The 24,084-nt window shown below is 35.5% G+C and overlaps 1 protein-coding gene across 1 annotated transcript in view; it reads right to left on the bottom strand.

Moving 5' to 3' along the window:
* The window catches only part of LOC109836561 (G-box-binding factor 4-like), a 42,419-nt gene that overhangs the window by 12,988 nt on the left and 5,347 nt on the right, over positions 1–24,084 (bottom strand). The window contains exons 2-3 of the mRNA XM_020404489.1: positions 8,261–8,332; positions 6,549–6,578 (exon numbers count right to left, since the gene is read on the bottom strand). Of these exons, the coding sequence (XP_020260078.1) occupies positions 6,549–6,578; positions 8,261–8,332 (102 nt within the window). The remainder of the gene's footprint in view (positions 1–6,548; positions 6,579–8,260; positions 8,333–24,084) is intronic.

The raw sequence follows: 24,084 nt of genomic DNA, 5'->3' as shown, positions 1-24,084 counted from the left end.
TCGGACAAAACACAATACTATGGTATTTTTTTTATAAAAACACAACATGATAAACACCATAGTATCCAAACGAATGAACTGTGAGTGTTTGGTAACCATGGCGTTTTTGTCGTTTTCGTTTTTTTTTTTCAAAAAAAACAATGAAACGTGTTTGGCAACCGGAGCGATTTTTTGACTTGACCATTTACAAAATCCAAAAAATAAACGCTTTTCTTAAAACACCAAAAAGTTGTTGGGGACTGCAGGGCAGAGGCGGGAGTGGATTCCTCATCATCAGAGAGGATGACGGGTTCAGGTTGAACATGCTCAAATCCTGCTGGTCTCCTCTTACGAAAGTGCTCCTCATAACGAGCCGCTTACTCTCTAAAGAAGGGTTCCTTCCCAGACTATCAGATTATGAGGTCCAGCAACCAGAATCCCTTCTCGAGCTGCAGAATGCAACGGAAAGGAGTTAGGAATTTTAACTCAAAAGGTTAAAAATTTCTAAGTCTTAAGAAAATAGAGGACATAAAAAAAAGAAGCAGGCGAGCCCCATCATGAGGGCGAATTAACAAAGTTTTCCTGATGAAGGCAAAAACTCGCCTAACAAGCAGAGCTCGCCAGCCAAACAAGACTCGCCTGTCGAAGAGCAGAGCTCGCCTACCAAGCAGAGCTCGCCCGATAAATGACGCTCGCCTAAGTGGAGTTCGCCTGAACAGCAGAACATCGCCGGAGTCGACGAAGTTCGTCATGGAAAATGAACAAACGTTGTTCATCTTCCCAGTCTCATGGGTTCATGAACTTGGTTCAGTTCCATAGTTTTTAAACTTACCGCGATGGGTTAAAGGCACGACGGGTGTGCCTGTAATAGTTGGGCAACGGAGGAAGAGAAAGCTTCCTTCTTCCCCTTCGAAGCAGATGCTTTAACTCTTGGAGCCATCTCAAACTTGGGAAGCCCGAGTTTTCTCTGAGAAGGCTCGAGCAAGAGGGTTCGTGAGAATAGTGATCTCCCTACAAAGGAGATGAGCGCTATATATGCGAAATCTCAACGATCGAGATCTGCCAGCCTCACCGAGGCGAGCGGTTCGGATTGCTTGCAGACAGTTTAATTCGACACTTCGAATCGAACGGTCACGAAGAATTCCACATGAACGGCCAAGATCTGGCCGTTCAGACGCGATCTCCCATCAAAGCGACGGTGGAGATCGAGAGCGTCGCTGAATCAACGGCTCAGAGCAAGCGCATGAAGACGAGGCGCCCCTGTCAGATCACGTTTAATGTGATCTGACGTGCCCACTCCCCTCATCTGGTGAGCAAACACGCGGCTCACTCACCACTCTCATGAGCTTGCCTAATGCTTGAGCTCGCCTGTCAAACAGCTTGAGCTCGCCTAATGCTTGAGCTCGCCTGTCAAACAGCTCATGCCCGTCTAATGCTTGAGCTCGCCTGTCAAACAGCTCGAGCTCACCTGTCCATAACTCGAGCTCGCCTAATGACTCGAGCTTGCCTACACCTCATTGAGCTCGTTTGAAAGGCTCAACTCATCTAAGGCATCCAAGCTCGCTTGGACCAAGGGACAACCAACCCGTCTCAAGCTATTCAGAAGGAATGAAAGCATATGCACAAGTCAAAAAAAAAAAAAATAGAACAAAGGCATAATTTCATTCGCAAGCAATAGATTTTGAGACGACACCACAAAACAAAATCATTACAATACAAAAAGGTGTCTCAAATCAGATCCAGCATGCTGAAGGAGGCAAGTTAAGTCTTGACAAGGGCCAGCTCTTTTGCCTGTTCCGCTCGGATCTTCTCCTCCTCTTCCTTCTAAAGCTTGGCCTCAGCAAGAACGGTGACAGCTTCAACATCCACTTCTTCTCGAGCAGAGTCTGGAGAGTTTGCAGTTCCTTTGTAATAACACGGTGAACTCTTACGCTCTCACCTTGGAAGTCCTTTAGAGTCGCCTCACCCTAGGCAGTTCTGATCCCTGTGTGATCAGCAATGTTGTTATTAGCGTCCATCTTAGACTGTAGACGACGTTGCTGCTCGTGTAAATCCACGACGATGACTTCTTGCTCCAATATGCGTCTCGCTCGGACTTTGCGCTCATGCATCCTCTGAATCTGGGCTTCGATTATGAGCGACGTTACCTCATCGCGTGTGTCGGAACATACCAACTCTTCCAAGCGGTACATAACTTTCTTCAAGTGAATGAGTCTTTGCTCACATCGTCTAGCCAGCGGGAGGTCGTCCTCACGCTGAATATCCTTAAAACTATCTGCTACAAAAGGGAGCAAATCATAAAACTTTCCCAACCAGAACAGATGATGGAGGCTGCTTGTTTCATAGTATTCTGTAACCGTTGGATGAGCCCCTGCACGGATCTGAGGTATGGAGAAAAATTCTTGACCTGGGGCCATTACAACAATAGGCTGCACCCTGAGGAGAGGCCCGTCATCATCAACATGTGGCCTCCATCCAGAACCCCCTATGTTGGCCGGTTCAGGAAAGCCAGGCTTACACTTGAGCTGTGGGGAGTATGTCCGAGCGGACACCTGAGTGGGCAACTCCTCATCATCAGATATCACAATAGGCTCAGGCTTCGATCTTGCTGGCCTCCTCTTGCGGATGATCTCTTCATATCGGTCTGCTTCTTCTCTAGAGAGGGGTTTCTTCCCAGAAGATCTTAGAGTGCGAGACACAACAGTTGATACTTCTTCTTGAGCTGTGAAAAATAACGAGAGGAAATTAAAAAAAACTTCAACTCAAGAGATCGAAAATTTTCTAAGACTTGAGAACAGGCGGCCTACAAAGTCCAGGCGAGCCCCATCATGCAGGCGAGTTGACAAAGATCGCCTATCAAACAAACCTTGCCTGACAAGGAAGAAGCTCGCCTGACAAGGTAGGAGCTCGCCTGATAGCTAAGCTCGCCAGAATAGCGGAACCTCGCCTGAGTAGGCGAAGATTGTAAGGAGATGAACGGGAGTCTGTTCATCTCCTCCATTTTCGATCCCACGGTCCTTAATTTACCGTAGCGAGGTTAAGTCACGCTGGAGACGGCCATAGCAGCAACGGACGAAGAAGAGGTTGTCCTCCCCTCGGAAGCAATCTTCTCGAGGGCCATTACAAGCTCGAAGAGAAGAGGAAATGAGGATAAGGATTCGAGTCCTCTTCGAAGGCTTGAGAATTTCGAATGGAACAGTAGACTCCCAACAAGGGAGACGAACGTCTTATATAGGTGAAACCCCGACAGCTGAGATTCGCCATCACAGCAAAAAAAACGAACGGCTTAGATCGCCTGCGACGGTTCAATTCGACAGTTCGAATCGAACGGTGACGATCGCGTTCCAGACAGTGGGACGTTCGGAATCCAGACGAACGGCCGAGATGAGGCGGTTCAGATAGAAAGACCACGATATCTCGTCGAAACGACGATTGAGATCAGAAACGCCACCAAATCCATGGCTCAAATCGAACACGTGAAGACGAGGCATCCCCCATCAGATCACATTCAATGTGAGCTGGCGTGCCTTAGCTGGCAAGCGCAAAAGCCCACATACGGACACATAGCTCGCCTGCACATTTGGAGCTTGCCTGCACCAAAGAGGCTGAACTCAACAAAGGCGTCTGAACTCGCCTGAGCGAGAGAAGCAGTGAGTCTTTTCATTCAAAGTATTTCATACCATATTCAATGTGATTTAGGTCTGAAAACTTTGAAGAGGGTCTTGTAGGCAGTGAAAATTACCTAAATGTCAAAGCCTGCCTGCCAATAGCTTGGGCTTGTTTGCATTCAATGAAGCCCAGCAGAGCCTGCCCGCTCGAGCTCAATCACACCCAATTGTTGAGTTCACCCGCAGAACTCAACCTCTCCTTTATTGAGCTCGCTCGTAGAGCTCAACCTCGTCTGTCTATTGAGCTCACCCGCAGAGCTCAATCGCCCATATTCATTAAGCTCGCCCGTAGAGCTTAATTTCTCCTGTCTATTGAGCTCTCCCGTAGAGCTCAATCGCCCCTGTTCATTGAGCTCGCCCATAGAGCTCAACCTCGCATGTCTATTGAGCTCGCCCGCGGAACTCAATCGCCCCTGTTCATTGAGCTCGCCCGTAAAGCTCAACCTCGCCTGTCTATTGAGTTCGCTGCAGAGCTCGCCCGCAGAGTTCAATCTCCCCTGTTTATGGAGCTCGCTCGTAGAGCTCAATCTCTCATGTTTATTGAGCTCGTCTGCAGAGCTCAAGCATCGCCTGTTAGCTTGACTCGCCCGCATGAATCAAGCTCGCCAAATTATGGGAGCTTGCCAGCACGAGTTTAACCTCGGCTGAATGCTTCGCTCGCCCGCACGAGCCAGACACGCCTGTAGGGAGTTCGCCCGCACGAAGTCCGCTTGCCAATGAACGCCAGTTCACACGTTGGAGGGGCACGCCAGATGACCCCGCCTGTTCGCCAAGTTCGCCTACAAGATCGCCTGAGCATTCATACAACTCTCAAGCTCGCTCGTAGTGTTGCCAGATTCGTCTGAACAATGCAAGCGGGCTGCTTGCTTATGGGAGTGGGCCTACCCACTTCTCACGTCCTGGGTGATGATGAGGCATGGCTCTCATAACCCCTATAGTGGTCACATCCCATAGCTAGGGGAGAACATGATGCTCCTCACCCATTGGTGTTCAAATCCTACAAATCAAGGGATGACCCATGCCATCCCTTGCCTATTTAAAATCTCCTTCAGCCAACGTGAAAGAGGTTGATTGGCTAGGTTTAGCATTTCTATTGGTAAGGCTTTTCAATCAGAGACTTGTTTTGGCTCACTTGCTAGGTAGAACATTCTTAGCTCTTTGCTTGGATTGTTGAGGTAGACTCAATCTAAACTCTCAGATTTGAGATTCATCAACTCTTTGCAAACTCTTGCATTGTAGCTCTCTCCAAGCTCACCGCTTTGATACTTTTCAAGCTCGGGTATAGTCGAACTCAATCACTCCAGAGCCTCTACAGCGCACTGAAACTTCAACCATAACTTCGATCGGATCGTCCAAGAGAAGCAAACTCGGCGCAAGCACCGAGAGAGGCGTTCTACCGCTGCTAATGAACCCATGTTAAACAAGGAAGACCATTCCCTTCTCCTCTGTTGTAAAACATTAATCATTAGTTTGTAAGAAGCCAATCTTATAAATACAAACGACCCCTCGAGCCGAGAAGTCAATTATTTACACCCCAACAGAAAACTATGGAAAGATGGGTCCACCATATATTAATACCAGTTATATGCACTAAATCATGCAAGAAATAAAAAAAAATGTTGAGCCTGTGCTTGATGTAAATGGCTTCCTCAGGTGGATTAGTAATGGAAGCAAAAAGTTAAAGAAAAACGAGAAAAACTCAAAACAGCTGAAGTATCATGTGCTATAGAAAGCAAATCCATGTTGTTCACCAAATATAACGTAATACAAAACCACAGTAAAAACAATTGTTTAACCTACCGGCAGAAACTCAAACCTGAACCTATTAAATGATCATTCTGCGGGAGTATTACCGTCATCTGCTGACTAGATCCACTTTGAGAAACATAAAAGGAAAATAGAAACAGAACCTTGTGATCATCAAACATAACAAATTTAAGTAAAATAGCAAGGTGAAATATGAATCATGTGGCTTAAAGTATCCAAATTAACTTGGGCCTGGGCCTGGACCAAATAAGGATGCTGCAAAGTTGGAAAACAGAAAAGAGGAAAATGATGCAAATAGTCTGGAAGGGAACAAAAGGGATAAAGAACAATTGATATATTCCCCCATTATGAATTCTCATATTCAACCTTTTGACTTCTGTTCAGAAGCAGGGTTAGGAATCAGTAGAAAAAATCACCATAAAACCCATTGCACCAGCAATTTACCAAGAGATACCTAATCATATATATTTGAGTAGAAAAAAAATGTCTCAGGAAAAACATAAGCAGTCAACTCCCAAGAAAATTGGGTAACCAAATAAAATTCAAGAATAAAGAAATATGAAGACATCTGTACCATCCATAAACATAAGCCCTAAACTAATGTCAGAACTTTAGGGAACCCTTTCAAATGGTCAAAGAGATTTTCAACGAATTGTTGGAGACAGTACATAGTACTCAGTAAATGTTAAAAACCTACAATTATCTTAAATTATACTAAGACTTGGCACAAGCAATGCACAAGCACATCAAAGGAATCAGTCGCATGATTAAGTCCATATATGTGTAATGCACAACGCAACAGCTGGACCCAGGCACAGATTATTTGATGCTTGGAGCAGTGCGGACCTTTCTTGGTTTTGAATTCTAAATAATCTAATTCCAATTTTGGTACTGTGCAGTATTAACAACAGCCAACTAGAATACGGGAAATAACAATTAAAATGGGTGCCCCCATCTTGAGCAAGTGAAATAGCATCCATGGGGAAGGTTTTGACATCCAACACCTTTCTAGTTCTAATAGTACATATGTTGTGTTAGCACCCACATGCTAGAAATAGTAGCAGCTGATATGAAAGTAAAGAATAATCATCACAATAGATGCAGCAGAAAACCAGAACCTATAAATTTGGTTACCTGCTTAAGCCTCTTCCTCTTTCTTTCCTCCTGCAATGTGAAATCATTTGAAGCTTAGGTCAGAGGAGCAATCAGATAACTATTTCTTTCAAAACTCAAAATAGACAACTCCAGAAGTAATTTTTTTGGGTAACTATTATGAAACCCCCTTCATGTTTGACAGTTTATTATGAAACCCCCTAACATTATTTTTTTCATTTTAGAAAAACACCATGTTGTTAAAAAGTTGTTAAAATCCATTTATCTTAAAAAATACCCTCTTCTTCTTGCTCTTAACATACTTTCTCTTTCTCCCAAATGCAAGACAAACATTAAAAATTAAAAGTTACATCAAAAAGAGGCTAAAATCAAAGGGTCGAGGAGATATTAAAAATTAAAAGTTACATCAAAGAGAGGCTAAAATCAAAGGGTTGAGGAGATCAACTTTATATTCATTTAGTTTTCTCTTTGTTAATGGCCATAGTTACTTGGGTTTGATGTGAAGAGAGGAAAGATAGGTTTCACAATAGTTTGAGGAAGAAGAGAAGCTTTATTGAGGGGTATTTTAGAGAAAAAGGCAGAAATTAAATAGCTTGTAACAGTTTGTTTAACAGCAGGGGTGCTGTAATGAAAAAAAAAAGGCATTAGTGGGTTCCATAACAAGTTGTCAAACTGGGTTTTCATAACAATTACACAATCTTTTTTCTAAGAAAACATTTGGATTGTAGAATAATGCTCGTGTGCATAGTTTATCTAAATATGTATAAAGCTATGTAGCACGGATACGGGTGAGTGCGGACACGGACATGGATGTGGATACATGACAACAAAACTGTAAAAGTTAGGATACTGTGACACGACTATATACATACATATTAAAATTAATAATCTATATGAGGCCGACATTGTTTTTCATTCACGTATTATGAGAACTAAAAACATTACACCATTTTTATGTTTCTTTTATGAGTAGATCATAAATTGAAAACCCCTCGTTTTTGAACTAGATATCCAAACGACTCTTTAAAAGCATACTTATGAACTAGGTATGTGCTAAAACAAACTACTCTTGTGTACAACGAGTTGCATAAATTTGAGGTGAAGTGTAAAATATACATTCAAGAAGTGTATCACGAGCTTTTTAAACTAAAACATGTGTTACATAAATGTATGTATATATTCAAGAAGTGTTCAAGGAGTATCCAACACGAGCACACATACAGGAAGTGTCGAACACGGGTACGGGAGCCTAGATGAAGTGTCCGTGTAACCTCGGTATGAAGTTTCTTTTATTCAATACAATGATTTCACAAAAATATCACAACGTGACAATTCGTGGCGTATCTTGCTGTTGTTGAAAATTAAAAGGAAATAAAACTCAAAAGATGGGAAGAAGCATCAAGCTTCATTACGAAATTCAAAAAGACCCGCACTTAATACAACATTAAGCCTTTAGGCATAAACATGAAATAGTACACTTTTTAAACAAGGAACTTACCCTCAATCTATCAAATATTGTCCTTCATAAACATCAGAAATTTTGTGGAAACAGACAAAATAGTTACTAGAGTTGTAGACAGTTGCAGGGAGCATAAAAATTGCAAAACATTCAGTAAGATCAAAAGTAACATTTGTTAACACCAAAACTAACAATAAAATCATATTGCAAATTGTCATTACATTCTCCGTGAATTTCTAGCATAAAATGATCAAAATTCAAGCAAAGCCACTACCTGATGTCTCAACAGCCGAGCATTCTCCTCTTCAAGCTGCGTCACTAAAGACTCTAGCTCTGCAGTATAAGCCTGGAAATTAACACACCATCCTTAGTTAGAACCTTAACTAACTTTTGAACCTTCTAGAATAGTACCCCAACTTTCATCATCGCACACGCTTCACATTAATCTTCAGATGTCAATTTGATCATAATCTAATAAGAAATTCAAATATTTTATAAATTATTCACAACAACTTATTCATAAAACATTCGCAATTCATATAAACACTGCTTGAACACTATTGACCCATAATGTTATATTTATCCGCATTCGCTAACAACAACAGGGTAGACACTTGAATGTGCTGAGACTCACCCATAAAGGCTTGTAATGTACAAAAAAAAGGTATCTGTCAGCACAAACAGGTACATCAAGATACAAAAGGGTTGAGAGAACACCCAGATAGAAGATGCCGGAGATATTTTAGAGATACAAGTATGGCAACCTATTCCATACTGGATTCAGATTCCACAAAATGACCCAACTACCCTTCACCCTACTATTCCTCTATTCCCTCTAAGAGGCTCCCATCCAATGAACACTTCGTCTATCCCTCATTCATCTATATGTGTTTCTTTGCTATTTAAGTGTAGCAGTTCACGTTTTTCACTATATTTTAATACAATTATTCTCATGAACCACATTAGTCATAGGCTTGCAGTCCCCGGAAAAAAGGAAATTGTTAGGCGATATGTTCTGGGAATTTAAAAATTACCGTGCAAAATAAGCAAATCATGGTTATCAAGGAGTTAAATCTGTCCATTATTGTTGTGCAATATTAATTATTAGCAAATCGATTAATTAGTTTAAGTAATACCATAACTAACACAATTTTATATGTATGGCAAGCTCTTGCAATCTTATATGTATGGCATGCTCTTATATTCTTATACACTTAACCATTTAAATAAATCACCAATGGAACTAATTACTTTCATAGCTATGTATCTCTCCCTCACCTGCACTTAAATATTGATCTCTCCTTGACTATTCCCGCCCCCCCAAAAAAAAAAAAAAGTTAATATGAAATTAGCACACTCCACACTGCTTCCCCATAAACATACTCAACCCATTACGTCTCTTCTCCTCAATTTAGTTATCCTCTTTCAAAGCTGAATCAACACATAGCAACACCAGCCCCAATTCTTCTCTCCAATCAATTCATACAGGCCATCACATCCTAACGCTTTTCCCCTTCAAATTTCGTAGCAACAACTGCAGGCCAGCAGCTACAATTGTAACATTCAGAGCAGTGGTATCCAGCAGGGCCACCAGAAGCAGTGGTTTCTCAGCCTTGCACAATTCCACTCATAAGTGAGGTGAATATCGGGCATCCCTCATATTTGGGTTTACTTGCTCTTGATAATATCCAATATATGAGACAAAAGTTTTAAAGATTAAACTCATAAATTTGCCAGATAATGATATTAGGTGAGGTTCCAGAATGGTGGAGTTTGTTGTCTTGCTATGTTAGCATTAATGCGTTATTGCATATAATGATGGCAGAATAAGTGACATTACGTGGGTTCATCGATATGGAAGCTTGTGAAAATTGAAATTGGGATGGAAAGTTAGATTCTGATTCATGCTAATCAAATTGAGATTCGTACTTATCTCATGCAACTTATGGCTTGATATCTAAAATAGTCTATTCATTCATTTTTCATAATCACTGTGTGAGATCTTCAAATTCATATATTGACCTATTTTTAAGTTTGTATTAGCCACACTCATTAGAGTATGTAGTGCATGCTAATTGTACCCTTCCAAGAACATCACTACAAGCCTATACTAACTGTACTCACATAACCCAACTAATGTGAGAGACTAGTGGTAGTCACGGCATGGGATTTGATGTCAAATGATTGAAACTAAGTTCCTGGAACTTATTTGGGTCGAATACCTTGCCTCAAAATTAGTATTTATCAGAACAGGTTTGAAATTTTGTCGGAGGCACTTCATCAGATTTTGCCTCATCACTCACCGTATTTGATTTTCCCTCATTACTCACCCTATTATGGCTTTGCCCTTAAGAGTCATAGGGTGAAATTTTGAAGTGATGTATCCATTGGTATAAGCTGGAGGTGGGAGTAGATATATAATACCCGTACGGAATACACTGAACATCGTTATTCTCATCAGAATAAAGCCAAAGTCATATGAATAAAATACTTGATGGTTGATACCAAACATTAGTAGGTGCAAAAGCTAAAAAGTGCGGTTGGGGATGGTTAAGCATATGTGTATGACAGTGAAGGGTAATGGTGTCCATGATACATAGAGAGAGGTGGGAATCTGCGAAGTGTGTATAAATGCACCAATGTAAATGTCAGAGTGATAGTGGAGGAGATGAATCTGAGACGAGGCTAAACTAGACTAGATATATATGACTAAGATGATCGCAAACAGTTGGATAGGTGATTGATATGGATTATCATATGTAGAATTCGGTAAGCATGTGAGTCTAAGTTGCACCGGTATGGGTATGGATGCGGATATGGGACATGATAAATTTGTAAAAGGTAGGAAATAGGGAAACGGCTAAAACCAATGTTTTAAAAAGCTTCTGCCTAGGCCAAGCAGTACATAAGCTGCCTCATAGGTCTTAGGAGCACCTAGGGCATGGACACGGCTTATGCAGACTGCACCGCTTACATATTGGTCATCATTTCCTCCCTTGTTGTCTCTGCATCCTCTAACCTCCTCCAAACTTCTCCATCTACCTCCATCGAGTACGAACACATCCTCTAACCCTTCCGTCTTTAAGCAAAATCTCCTCCGTCACCATTTAAATAAAAAAAATATCCTCGTAGGCTTAATGCCCAAGAGGTGGGCACTAGTTTGGCATCTAAGGATGCCTAGTGCTTTAGATAATAATGATTGTAATTAAAAAATAAAAGATAAGAAAATACCTAGGCCCTATTTAGGCTCCCACCTAGGCACCGGGTTTATAACCTTGGCTGAAACTCATGGGATATAATCATATATTTGAGCAACATATATAAACAATCCTTTGAAATCGTAGTCCTTAAGGCAGAAATGAACTTAACCCTTATCCAACAAGTTATATGTACACACACATATATACATATATCTGTCATTCCCAGGATGAATGATCCAGATAAGCTTCGTCAGAAATATCTGAATGACAGTTACTATCCAACCCTATCATTAAAATCAAGGGCATGGATGAAAACATTGATAATACAAAAGGGAATGAAAATAACTCATTTTTGGAGCATTGAAAATCACAATGTTCCACCAAGTTTTAGTAAGTGCATTATTCAAGAAGTCATACTTTTAAGAAATTGGGCTATTAATCCTAATCAGGAATTACTATTGGTAAAATCCAAGAATACCAAAGAGTTATACTATTTCAACTATTGGGATTATAAGCATGTTTTTTATAATATTTTCTTATATCAAAATCTCAAAAATAAGCACATTTGGCTTATAAAGCTGTGTCCGGAAGCAGTTCGTAAAGGACTTCCTGCTTGGTTTTTCCAATGGTGGGAAACTAATGGTGCTGAATTAAGCATTATTCCAAAACCAATTATGAAGTTATACTCTTCATAGGTAGATTCTCATCCAATTATGTCTAAGATGGATGAAAGTCAAATTATAGATGATCTCTGTCCAATTTACTTCTTTGCAGAAATAGAGATTCCATGGATTTGGACATGGTCCTTTGAATCGGATTTGACTATTTCACATTTGCCGATCTTAAAAAGAAAGTTCTACTGTAGATGGTGGACTGACATTCTAATAGAAGAAAAAGTCAAGCAAGCTGAAGAAATTATTCAAAAGAATACTACTATTCTTGAAAATAATAAGTCAAGAAATCTAGAAAAAAAAACCCATGATTAAAATAGCAAAGATGATTAGAAGGAAATATCCCCAAGATTCTGAATCGAAAATCCAACAGAAATGTTTAGAACATTTAAAGAAGCAATTTTTCGAAGCATTTGACACTAGTGATACTAGAAGTCACAGTTCTACCAGAGAAGATACTCATATTCAAGATACACATGATCCCGATGATATGTGGGATGAAGCAATGAGAATATTATAAGATATTAATATACCAAATATTCAAGGTAAAGTGATTGCTTAATAAGTAGCAGATATTTTGAGTTGAGCCTCGAGGAGCCACTCAAAAGTAACTTTTCTAAAAGCAACTTTATAAAATAAGCTTTCCAAAAAAAGAGATTTCATTACTGTGTACTTTAATAAAGTACCTTTTCAAAAGCAGATGCCAACTTTAATAAAGTAGCTTTGCGGAAAGAAGATGTCACGTCCTCTTCGAAGTTTGCTGAAATTTCTAAAGCATCTTTTGGGACGTTTATAAATAACTAAGGAAGAGAAGGTTTGAGGGCAGAGTCTGGCAGAGAGTTAGAAGAAAAATAAGAATATTGTAAGTGTGTTTGTAAGAAAGTACTTTGTAAAATATAAGTGGATAATAAAGAAGATATTATCTTACAAGTTGGACGATTAAAATTGTAAGTATTTACTTTCTGTATTTAATTTCTGTTTGTTTTTATTTCTGCTTTACTTATGGTATCAGAGCCATGTTAGGCTTATACATGTCTGAGTAATTTAATTCTTACAGTTTATCTATATGAATGTTAGTTAATAAGAATGTAGAATTGATATATGTTCTTTCATTTCTTTGGTTATTAATCTAACATGAAAGTATGTGGGACGTCACCAAAGTCGCGCAGTGTAAAACCCTATTGTTGCCGGGATGGCTTGATTAGGGTAGTGTAAGTCGTTGACAGATGTGCATGCTTTGGGGTTAGATTACAGTTAAAGAAATAAAAGAAAAATATCTATTCTACATCCTTATTAAATAATTTTCAGTAGATAAACTAGTAAGAATCATCATGACAGACATAGTTGAAAGCTCTGTTGGTAAAAAATCCAGTTATGCTGGTAAAAAAGTAAAACATACACAATTAACAGAATATATATCTGATATAGAATCTCTTAATAAATGGTCTATACCCGACGTTCCTAATAAAGGCATCTAAAATTGAATTTTTTGACTATAAATCTTTAATCAATATTAAGACCCTAGAACGAACTACTAAAGTCGATAGGGATGAATAAACAATCCAATTACTTGGACCAGTTGACATAGAACCATATATGGAAAATATAAATATATTCATGTAGACTTAATACGGATAGCCTATAGACCTCTAACATTGTAAGGATTAAATGCATCTTTATTAGTATGCTTAAGAGATGCTAGATGTTTAAACTGGACCCAATCATTAATGGGTATAATGGAAACAAGCCTTAATAATGGATCTGTTTATTTTAATGTATATCCAAATTTAAGTCTATCTTTGATTGACCCGAATATTTTAGAGGCAATAAGTCTAAACATAAAAACACATGGGTATAATTTCATACCAGGATCTGAAACAATTGCAATTATATATAGGATACATTATGAAATATTAAATACTTTAGCACTTAAAGCTAAAACACATTCAAATGCAGGAAAAACTGTGCTAGTAGAAACTAATGTTTTATCTTCAAATATTACTGTCAATAGACAGATTAAATGGGATAAAATTAATTTCCCTAACAATTGGGCAATACCCAATGCTTTTCAACATTTGCTAGTTATAATTCAAGATATAGATCAGATTGTACAAACTGCTGATGGGGAAGTAGAAATAATTTTTAACTTATCTAGAACAGTCAGACTATCTGACATCACAACCGCATCTAGAAATTCTATTTCAAGATCTGGATCTTATAGAACCAGTGATGTAAAAGGTTTAAATATTTCTGAAAATAATATTCCTCATGTTTTATATAAAGAGAGAAATTCTCCTTCAAATTCAGAAGTTAGTTTTAGAATAAAATAATAAATTTTGAAGAAAACAGTTTATTAAGAAAATTCCTGAATCAGGAATTTCAACAAGAAAAAACATAAAATTTTTAGAAAATAGTTTTTAAATATTTTTAATAAACAAGAACATTTAAACTGGAAAAATGAATATTATAGACAATTAAAACTAGAACAAAAAGTAGAATTTTTTATACATTAGTTCATAAAGAATTATATTCAAGACCAAGAAAATAAAATAAATCTAATAGAAGAATATTTTAGACAGTGGAAAACCACTACAGAAAAAATTATAAGATCTATTTATTCTCCTATAGATCATCTTTACTTAATAGGAGTTCATCCGTCTACTATAGAGACTATGGCCTTCATAAAACTTAATGAAATAATTGAAGATCATATGAAAGAATTAAGTAAAATAATTAAACAAAATAATTATACTAATATGCATATTCAAACCTTAGGTGAATAAATAATCAGAATTGAAGATTCAATAGAAAAATTAATTAATATGATGTAATATCATCATTAAAATTGTTAGAAAAAGGAAAAGTTCCAATTTCTAGAACTGAGAATACTAATATAAAACCCCCGATAGATATATCAGGATTTAAAAAAGATGATAAAAATACTTCAGATAAATACCCATAAGATCACAAAGATGATAAAACTAATGTTTTGATCATATGCAAACTGTTCACATAATTCACCTAATTCTTTTCTTTTAGTAAGTCTTTGAGACTTTAATTGATTTTTTAATTTTAAATCATTTCAAAGAACTAAGCCTTCTTTTATACAGGTATTAGATAAATACCCATAAGACAAATTGTCATAATGTATATAACCTCTATATTCTGTTCAAAGTTTGTTTCGAACTCTTTCAGCAAATAATGTTAGTAAGCTATCTATAAATTTGGCTTTCCAATGTGAACTATTAGCATCATTCAAAGACATGACTCTGCTAAGATAAGTGTCTTTATACTATCTAAAATGGGTTAATGATGGACAACGAAAGTTCTGTAATAATGTTCTTATTCTTTCACCATCATCGAGATATGCTTCAGTAAAATGGTGTGCTATTGCTAACATTAAAGTATATACAACATCTTCTTGCTGTATACCATTTTCAATTTTCATAGCATTTAATACTTCTCCTCTGGCTTCAGGGGATAAATAATTATCCCACCATCCTTTAAGGATACCAGTAAAGCCACATGTAATATAAGATTAAGAGGCTATCATTTTATCACTATTTCCATTTTGTTTACATATTATACAATACATAAGCATCCTATGGATAGTAGCATATATTTGGGTATCTGATAACCTATCAATATTCCATTCGTAGATATTTCTACCATTATAGTCTATTTGAATGAATGTATCATTTTCTTCAAATAAGACATCCGCAGGGGTTGGTCTTTTATAATAATATTTTTCTAATCTTTTTGGAGCATTTTTAATTTTATTAATTTCTGTAAATTGATTTTCTACAACAAATAATTGTTTAGGAGTTGTCTCCAGAAGTATTATCAGATTCCTCTTTTTCATCTGAAGAACTATTATCTTCAAATATTATTGTTGATGTAGAAGCTTGATTTAATGTATGTATTCTAGCATTACTAAGCTTCTTAGCTAATATATCAATAATTTTTGAAGTAATTTTATCATCTTTTTTAAATCCTGATATATCTATCGGGGGTTTTATATTAGTATTCTCAGTTCTAGAAAATGGAACTTTTCCTTTTTCTAACAATTTTAATGATGGTATTACATCATTTATTTTAGTAATTAATTTTTCTATTGCATCTTCAATTCTGATTATTTGTTCATCTAAGGTTTGAAGATGTATATTAGTATAATTATTTTGTTTAATTAATTTACTTAATTCTTTTATATGATCTTTATTTATTTCATTAGGTTTTATGAAGGCTATAATCTCTATAGTAGACGGATGAACTCCTATTAAGTAAAGAGGATCTATAGGAGGATAAACAGATCTTATAATTTTTCCTGTAGAGGTTTTCCACTGTCTAAAATGTTCTTCTATTACATTTATTTTATTTTCTTGGTCTTGAATATAATTCTTTATGAACCAATGTATAAAAAATTCTACTTTTTGTTCTAATTTTAATTGTCTATAATATTTATTTTTCCAGTTTAAATGTTCTTGTTTATTAAAAATATTTAAAAACTATTTTCTAAAAATTTTATGTTTTTTCTTGTTGAAATTCCTGATTCAGGAATTTTCTTAATAAACTGTTTTCTTCAAAATTTATTATTTCATTCTAAAACTAACTTCTGAATTTGACGGAGAATTTCTCTTTATATAAAACATGAGGAATATTATTTTTAAAAATATTTAAACCTTTTACATCAATTGTTCTATAAGATCCAGATATTGAAATAGAATTTCTAGATACAGTTGTGACGTCAGATAGTCTGATTGTTCTAGATGAGTTAAAAATTATTTCTACTTTTTCATCAGTAGTTTTTACAATCTGATCTATATCTTGATTTATAACTGGTAAAGGTTGAACATCATTGGGTATTACCTAATTGCCAGGGAAATTAATTACAACCCATTTGATCTGTCTATTGGCAACAATATTTGATAATAAAACATTAGTTTCTACTAACACAGTTTTTCCTGGTTTTGAATGTGTTTTAGCTTTAGGAGCTAAAGTATTTAATATTTTATAATGTATCCTATATATAATTGCAATAGTTTCAGATCATGGTATGAAATTATACCCATGTGTTTTTATGTTTAGACTTATTGCCTCTAAAATATTCGGGTCGACTTAAATTTGGATATACATTAAAATAAACAGGTCCATTGCTAAGGCTTGTTTCTATTATACCCATTAATGATTGGGTCCAGTTTAAACATTTAGCATCTGTTAAGCATACTAATAAAGATGCATTTAATCCTTGCAATGTTAGAGGTCTAAAGGCTATCCGTATTAAACCTACATGAATATATTTATATTTTTCCATATATTGTTCTATGTTAACTGGTCCAAGTAATTGGATTGTTTGCTCATCCCTATCGACTGTAGTAGATCGTTCTAGGGTCTTAATATTGATTAAAGATTTATAGTCAAAAAATCCAATTTTGTAGATGTCTTTATTAGGAACATCGGGTATAGACCATTTATTAAGAGATTCTATATCAGATATATATTTTGTTAATTGTGCATTTTTTACTTTGTTACCAGCATAACTGGATTTTTTACTAACAGAGCTTTCAACTATGTCTGTCATGATGATTCTTACTAGTTTATCTACTGAAAATTATTTAATAAGGATGTAGAATAGATATTTTTATTTTATTTTTTTAACTGTAATCTAACCCCAAAGCATGCACGTCTGTCAACGACATACACTATCCTAACCAAGCCATCCCGGCAACAACAGGGTTTTATGCTGCGCGACTTTGGTGACGTCCCACATTTTTTCATGTTAGATTAATAACCAAAGAAATGAAAGAACATATATCAATTCTACATTTTTATTAACTAACATTCATAAAAATTCTACTTTTTGTCTAAACAGATCCTATAATGTTCTTCTATTAGATTTATTTTATTTTCTTGGTCTTGAATATAATTCTTTATGAACCAATGTATAAAAAATTCTACTTTTTGTATTTATTTTATTTTCTTGGTCTTGAATATAATTCTTTATGAACCAATGTATAAAAAATTCTACTTTTTGTTCTAATTTTAATTGTCTATAATATTCTATAATTCTTTATGAACCAATGTATAAAAAATTCTACTTTTTGTTCTAATTTTAATTGTCTATAATATTCATTTTTCCAGTTTAAATGTTCTTGTTTATTAAAAATATTAAAAAACTATTTTCTAAATTTTTTATGTTTTTCTTGTTGAAATTCCTGATTTAGGAATTTTCTTAATAAACTGTTTTCTTCAAAATTTATTATTTCATTCTAAAACTAACTTCTGAATTTGACGGAGAATTTCTCTCTTTATATAAAACATGAGGAATATTATTTTCAAAAATATTTAAACCTTTTACATCAATTGTTCTATAAGATCCAGATCTTGAAATAGAATTTCTAGATACAGTTGTGACGTCAGATAGTCTGATTGTTCTAGATGGGTTAAAAATTATTTCTACTTTTTCATCAGCAGTTTTTACAATCTGATCTATATCTTGATTTATAACTGGTAAAGGTTGAACATCATTGGGTATTACCCAATTGCCAGGGAAATTAATTACAACCCATTTGATCTGTCTATTGGCAACAATATTTGATAATAAAACATTAGTTTCTACTAACACAGTTTTTCCTGGTTTTGAATGTGTTTTAGCTTTAGGAGCTAAAGTATTTAATATTTTATAATGTATCCTATATATAATTGCAATAGTTTCAGATCATGGTATGAAATTATACCCATGTGTTTTTATGTTTAGACTTATTGCCTCTAAAATATTCGGGTCGACTTAAATTTGGATATACATTAAAATAAACAGGTCCATTGCTAAGGCTTGTTTCTATTATACCCATTAATGATTGGGTCCAGTTTAAACATCTAGCATCTGTTAAGCATACTAATAAAGATGCATTTAATCCTTGCAATGTTAGAGGTCTAAAGGCTATCCGTATTAAGCCTACATGAATATATTTATATTTTTCCATATATGGTTCTATGTTAACTGGTCCAAGTAATTGGATTGTTTGCTCATCCCTATCGATTGTAGTAGATCGTTCTAGGGTCTTAATATTGATTAAAGATTTATAGTCAAAAAATCCAATTTTGTAGATGTCTTTATTAGGAACATCGGGTATAGACCATTTATTAAGAGATTCTATATCAGATATATATTCTGTTAATTGTGCATTTTTTACTTTGTTACCAGCATAACTGGATTTTTTACCAACAGAGCTTTCAACTATGTCTGTCATGATGATTCTTACTAGTTTATCTACTAAAAATTATTTAATAAGGATGTAGAATAGATATTTTTCTTTTATTTTTTTAACTGTAATCTAACCCCAAAGTATGCACGTCTGTCAACAACATACACTATCCTAACCAAGCCATCCCGGCAACAACAGGGTTTTACACTGCGCGACTTTGGTGACGTCCCACATACTTTCATGTTAGATTAATAACAAAAGAAATAAAAGAACATAAATCAATTCTACATTTTTATTAACTAACATTCATATAGATAAACTGTAAGAATTAAATTACTCAGACATGTATAAGCCTAACATGGCTCTAATACCATAAGTAAAGCGGAAATAAAAACAAACAGAAATTAAATACAGAAAGTAAATACTTACAATTTTAGTCGTCCAACTTGGAAGATAATATCTTCTTTATTATCCACTTATATTTTACAAAGTACTTTCTTACAAACACTCAAAACACTCTTACAATATTCTTATTTTCTGCCAGACTATGCCCTCAAACCTTCTCTTCCTTATTTATAAACGTCTCAAAAGATGCTTTAGAAATTTCGACAAACTTCGAAGAGGACGTGACATCTTCTTTCCGCAAAACTACTTTATTAAAGTTGGCATCTGCTTTTGAAAAGGTACTTTATTAAAGTACACAGTAATGGAATCTCCTTTTTTTTGAAAAGCTTCTTTTAGAAAAGTTACTTTTGAGTGGCTCCCCGAGGCTCAACTCAAAATATCTGCTACTTATTAAGCAATCACTTTACCTTTAATATCTGGAATATTAATATCTTGTAATGTCCTCATTGCTTCACCCCACATATCATCGGGATCATGTGTATCTTGAATATGAGTATCTTCTCCGGTAGAACTGTGACTTCTAGTATCACTAGTGTCAAATGCTTCGAAAAATTACTTCTTTAAATGTTCTAAATATTTCTGTTGGATTTTCGATTCAGAAGCTTGGGGATATTTCCTTCTAATCATCTTTGCTATTTTAATCATAGGGTTTCTTTCTAGATTTCTTGACTCATTATTTTCAAGAATAGTAGTATTCTTTTGAATAATTTCTTCAGCTTGCTTGACTTTTTCTTCTATTAGAATGTCAGTCCACCATCTACAGTAGAACTTTCTTTTTAAGATCGGCAAATGTGAAATAGTCCAATCCGATTCAAAGGACCATGTTCAAATCCATGGAATCTCTGTTTCTGCAAAGAAGTAAATTGGACAGAGATCATCTATAATTTGACTTTCATATATCTTAGACATAACTGGATGAGAATCTACCCATGAAGAGTATAACTTCATAATTGATTCTGGAATAATGCTTAATTCAGCACCATAAGTTTCCCACCATTGGAAAAACCAAGCAGGAAGTCCTTTACGAACTGCTTCCGGACACAGCTTTATAAGCCAAGTGTGCTTATTTTTGGGATTTTGATATAAGAAAATATTATAAAAAACATGCTTATAATCCCAATAGTTGAAATAGTATAACTCTTTGGTATTCTTGGATTTTACCAATAGTAATTCCTGATTAGGATTAATAGCCCAATTTCTTGGAAGTATGACTTCTTGAATAATGCACTTACTGAAACTTGGTGGAACATTGTGATTTTCAATGCTCCAAAAATGAGTTATTTCCATTCCCTTTTGTATTATCAATGTTTTCATCCATGCCCTTGATTTTAATGATAGGGTTGGATAGTAACTGTCATTCAGATATTTCTGACGAAGCTTATCTGGATCATTCATCCTGGGAATGTCCTCTTGTTCTAAATATAGAATTGTTTTCGTAATTTGTTTAGAAGTCTATTTAATTTCTTTTTTAACAATATAAGTAAATGGTTCAGGAGTATCTTTCTTATTAAATCATTTATGCCCTTATATAAGGCTTGAGAAAGACTACTCACATTGCTCTTTTTAGCAATGGTTCTCCATGAGTTGGGCTGAGTCGGAGTATAACTCCTTTCAGAATTATTATTATTATATATATATAGAGAGAGAGAGCAAAACTTGTGTCAACTTAAGTAGATAGCAAAAAGTTACTCACCAAACTTTTTAGCCACTCATATTACCTAGGGATCCTTACATGATATGAAATATTTTTTATATTAATAAATGAGTGGCTAGGAAGTTTGGTAAATATCAACTTAAGTTGATAGGAGTCTTAATATATATATATATATATATATATATTATATAATATATTATATAAGAGAGAGAGAGAGAGAGAGTAAAACTTGTGTCAACTTAAGTGGATAGCAAAAATTGTCCACCAAAACTTATTCCTACCACCACCTCATATTGCCTAGGTATTCCTTATAATGATATGAAAAAGATTTTTTATATTATTAAATTGAGTGGCTAGGAAGTTTGTGAACATCAACTGTAATTGATAGGAGACTTACTAAGTATATAGTATATATATAATATATATATATATATATATAACTTATATATATATATATATATATATATATACACATGTATGTATGTATGTATGCATCCAACAAGTGCATGACGAGTGTTTTAAATTAAACATACATTATAGAATTGAGTAAATGTTTGAATAAATATATGCATATATTTAAGGAGTGCCCAAAAAGTATCGTGTATAGGTACATTACATGTTGGGTACGTGTCTAGGTACGACATGTGTTGGCTACGGGTACGGGTCCATATTAAAAGAACCCAGATAGCATAGATATGGGTTGATATTGTCCGAGTCGGCTATTTTATGTGTATGCAGTATTGGTGAGGATTAAATAACCTGGACGTAAAAACTGAACGCGGATGTATATGATGTGTTGACTTTCAGTGAGGTGGAATTCTATGATTATGCAGAATCTCAGTTATGAGATAAAGGAACTAAGGGTTTTTACTACATGGCTTGTTCAGCATAGCAATTAAGGTTAGTAAAAGTGTGCTCATGACACGCATAGAGCAGTGACCAAGACTAAAGAATATAAATGCATGGCACTATCCTAGGTTGGATAGGTTGTATCTAAGATTTTGAGAGCAGCACGGTAATACATTCAATATTAGGTGGGTGCTGGGAAGGGATGAGGATGAGCTGAAAGATGCAAAATATGAAGCTGAAGAGCTTGGGAAATATCTGTCGAAGGCCTCACGGTTGATTGTCGATGAAATTTTGGAGAGAAATAACTCACAGGGGTATATGTGGATGGACATAAAGGCTTTTAAAGATTGCGAAAAACAGAATAGTAAGTTGAGGTTAATGGAATTCTCTGACATGGAAAAAGTTTAGAAAAACACCAAGGATCGCCATGATCGCCATACCTCATGTTTACTTCTCGTTTCCCATTTTATTATCCTTTAAATTTTTTCATCACATGACCCTCACCTGCTCCCATACTTGTACACGGAAACATGCATTAAACACAAAGCTTTTATTTCACCTAACATTTTAGACAATCCTTAATTTCTTCCACTAGTATAATGCATGTGAGTTGCACGTGGACATACTTGAATATTTACAATGTATATAAGAAATCAAGAATTCAAAATGAACTCTTTTATAATAAGATATTGTAGAATGCTCTCACAGAGGAAATGAATAAGACTGAGGATTTAACCATTTCCATTTAATGTATTCTTTTAAGTAGTTGTTATTTTCTTCTATTGTCTTAAAAGTATTGCTTCACCAAATAACTTAAGAGCAACTTTTACCGAGACAGCCCCACTGCTGAGTAAAAAGGGGACAACTTTGCCACATGATGTGAGCTCCATTAGGGATTCCTAGCATTGGGCCGCATTCTTAGCCTGTAACCGGCATATGGTAGTTGAATTGACCAGGCCCAAAACGAGGAGGCTAGGAGGAATGAGGATGAGATAGGATGTAATCATGATTCTACGTAAGCTTGACTCAATCTCATGGATAACATTTAACACTGAGTTGTATCCTAACCAAGTCACGACATTCACTCTTCAGTTAATATTAAATGGCATTTCGGTTAACACAAGTTTTTTTTAATAATTGTTTTTAAAAATCAATGAACCAGGAACTATGATGATCTCTTGAAGTTTAAGATGGCTATAAGAAAACAAATCCAGATGTCCGAACAGGCTTTGTTTAGCTATTAGACATTCTAACAAGATTTTACATAAGCCTCAAACTGAAGGATCCCCTTAACACGGAGTCGTTTTGAGATTTTATCCCGCCCAAGTCAAAACTCCTATACAAATCTTTTTGGTTAATCATATCATACTCCCTTTAAAAGTACGAGTTCGGGAAAATCTTTCAGTAAACAAAAATACCCCTATAAAGTTTAAACTATCCTAATACTAATTAAATTCTAATTTTTAAAATATATTTCTTGGAAGCAATGGGGACAGCACCGTCTGACACTTGGAAGGATCTGAAGGTCCGAGGGGAGCAGGCTGAGACCTTAGAAGGAAGAAGGCCGAGAGGAACCAACCGACGGTTAATCCGCTGAACTCAAACTTCGCCTCCAGTGGTAAGGGCAAGGCACCTGCAGCTGCTGGGCTGGTGGTGCTAATCAAGCGTCACAACAGCAATATCGAAGGCAGCAAAAGACTTCGGGTCCGAGACTCCAAAAAGAGTACTCTTTCAAGGACGAAGACGTTCCATAATTAAATTCTAATTTTTAAAATATATTTCTAAAGCTAAGTGATTCAAAACGTGGCCGCTTAAAAAAAGAAAAAGAAGAAGAAAATAAAACCCAAAATATATTTATGCACTATCTTGATGGGTTTGTTGCAAGTAATTTTTAAAATATATTTCTAAAGTAAGTGATTCAAAACGTGGCTACTAAAAAATAAAGAAAAAGAAGAAGGAAAAAAGAAAAGAAAAAAGACGCAAGTAGGTAGCTATGTAAATAGATAAGATAGTATTAGACAATGTAGATGGAAGATGAAATAATTGTAGATACTTTCTATTACTTTTAATCAGCGTTTTAAATATCGACCGCCATGTCGGACATGACGGCCGATATT

This window comes from Asparagus officinalis, chromosome 4 (assembly GCF_001876935.1).
Source record: "Asparagus officinalis chromosome 4, Aspof.V1, whole genome shotgun sequence".
Classification (NCBI taxonomy): Eukaryota; Viridiplantae; Streptophyta; class Magnoliopsida; order Asparagales; family Asparagaceae; genus Asparagus; species Asparagus officinalis.
This window is presented reverse-complemented; position numbering and strand designations above follow the sequence as displayed.